Genomic DNA, 2,352 nt, shown 5'->3' with positions numbered 1-2,352 from the left:
TTGTTGTTGCAGTTAGGCTGGGGCGGGGTTCGAAACCATCACTCTCGGTATATGGTGCTGGCACCCTACTCACTGAGCCAACAGCCACCACCCTAGCTTTGTGATTCTTGTGTTATTTCAAAGAATAGTCATCCTATTATAGACTTGTCTAGGAAAATAATATTGTCTTTATTTTTTTTCATCTTTTTTGTTAATCTTTGAGTGCTTATCTAAAAAGTAATAAAAAGTAATTTTCTTTAAAAAAGAGTACTTTCTAGGGTAAATATGTTACTATGAAAATAAATACACAAAGAAAAACTCAGAATTACTTACCTGTGTGTTCACTACTTCTTGAGATAACGTTTGATTGAGTGGTGGGTACATTTCAAGTTTTATATTTAAAATTCCCACAGAAACTTTTGATTCTGTGCCTATAAATACAAATATAAAACTTTAGAGCTTTCAAATACTATGTATATTTAGACCACCAAAATCTAATCAAAATAATTCAGGAAACTGGTGTTTTATCACTTACATGGAATAAAGGTAACATTCAACATCACCTTTAATATTCATACAAACAATGAATAAAATCAAATTAGTTTTATTTTTTACAAACGCACTTATTTACATATAAGGAAATTAACTACTTTCCTAGCTTTCTAATCATGTTTTAATGACCTAAATGATTTGGCATCCTTAATTTTTATCTTCATTAAATGTAAAACACCAACCAGACTTACATTAAATATAAAGTCAAAGCAAATGTTAACACCTCATTCTGCTCATGCAAAACAAGGAAAGCGTTTATATTCTTTGTCCCTCACAGAATCCCACTTAACTCTTTCCATTGTCACATCACATGTAAATACAAATTTTCTATCACCTTAGATTTAAAGAATTAGAAAACAAACACGCTTCAAATCAAAACTACTTAGTCCTTCTTTAGTCAATCAGAATATACTTATTTCTAGGTCATTACTATGGTTGTCATGTTAGGCCTATTTTTGAAGACAATTAACTGGGTTATCTTTTTTGAAAATAAGTCTCCTACAAAGAAAACTTTCTCAACTTTCTTTAAAATTTCAGATTAATGTGATGGTACAAATGATTATGTTACATTGTTTGCACTATTAAGGCAAAGTCCAAGTTGTGCATATTACCTTCTCAGCCCCTTAAAGAAAAACACATTCTGGGGCTGACTTATTAAAATCTAAACTACTAAGACTATACTGAAGATGGCATACTTTAACTCTGTGCCTAAGTTTCTTTTCCTTTCTGAGACAGAGTTTTACTTTGTCACCCCCAGTAGAGTGATGTGGCATCACAAATCACAGCAACCTCAAACTCTTGGGCTCAAGCCATTCTTTTGCCTCAGCCTCTCAAGTAGCCAGGACTACAGGTGCCCACCACAATGCCTGGCTGTTTTTTGAGACAAGGTCTCACTCTAGCTCAGGCTGGTCTTGAATTTGTGAGCTCAGGCAATCTACCAGCCTTGGCCTCCCAGAGTACTGGGATTACACGTGTGAGCTACTATGCCTGACCAATAAGTCCAGGTGGTTAAGTTTCAATACCAAAGTAATTCCATTATATATTATGGATAAAATATTGGCAGGGTTTTTTTTTTCATTTTATTAGCAAATATGTTACACAGCAGGTGGTATACAACATTCCAAGGCAGTAATGGTATAAATAAGAGAGACGTTCATCTCTGCCCTTAATGAGTACTAATCATTGATACTGACATTGAGCAAGTTATTATCCCCGTATCACCTCTTCCAGGCCTCACCCACTGTAAAAGATTTGGGAGAACACCTACATCACGTTTTGCAACAACCACTGGTACTGATAGGGACGCATAGTATTCCAAGGTACTCTAGAGTCAAGTTTTGTGTGAAGAATGTCGATTTTCTGTATAGCTTTATATTCAATCCATGTTTGTTAAGAATTACTAATTTTTTTATAGCCTTATATGCTAGTTTAGCCTCATGTGCTCCCCGAGGAACGTGGCCCTAAGATGGAATTTCCTTACTCTGAGGATATGCCCCGGCCTGTGGAAAAGCAGAAACATTCACAGAAAGAAATGTGCTGGATGGCTGTAGCTGGGGGCTGAACACCTGTCCAGGCCCTGGGCAGTTGTACTTTGTTCCTTTCTCCTCATTAACACAACAGTTGCTAGTTTTAGTTTAAGGAAATGGGCTAAGTGAACAGACAGCCGGGCGCCCTTGTAGTTTACCCCAAGCAAAACGTTTTCAATTTGCATCAATTGTATACAAGCTCAGCAGTAACTGGGCTGAAGTGGAATTTTTATGGCAGTTTCCTTGATCTTACTTCACTTTCTCAACTGTTTGATGTTTTAAACTTTTTTTTTTT

General features: G+C 36.0%; 1 protein-coding gene across 2 annotated transcripts in view; it reads right to left on the bottom strand.

Moving 5' to 3' along the window:
• Nucleotides 1-2,352, bottom strand: part of CEP76 (centrosomal protein 76) — a 26,223-nt gene that overhangs the window by 16,743 nt on the left and 7,128 nt on the right. For both annotated transcript variants that reach the window (XM_012811816.2, XM_023519468.1), the window contains exon 6: nucleotides 313-410. In XM_012811816.2, coding sequence (XP_012667270.1) covers nucleotides 313-410 — 98 coding nt within the window. The remainder of the gene's footprint in view (nucleotides 1-312; nucleotides 411-2,352) is intronic.

The sequence above is a fragment of the Otolemur garnettii genome, unplaced genomic scaffold, assembly GCF_000181295.1.
Source record: "Otolemur garnettii isolate 467f Iridium unplaced genomic scaffold, OtoGar3 scaffold00176, whole genome shotgun sequence".
Lineage (NCBI taxonomy): Eukaryota > Metazoa > Chordata > Mammalia > Primates > Galagidae > Otolemur > Otolemur garnettii.
This window is presented reverse-complemented; position numbering and strand designations above follow the sequence as displayed.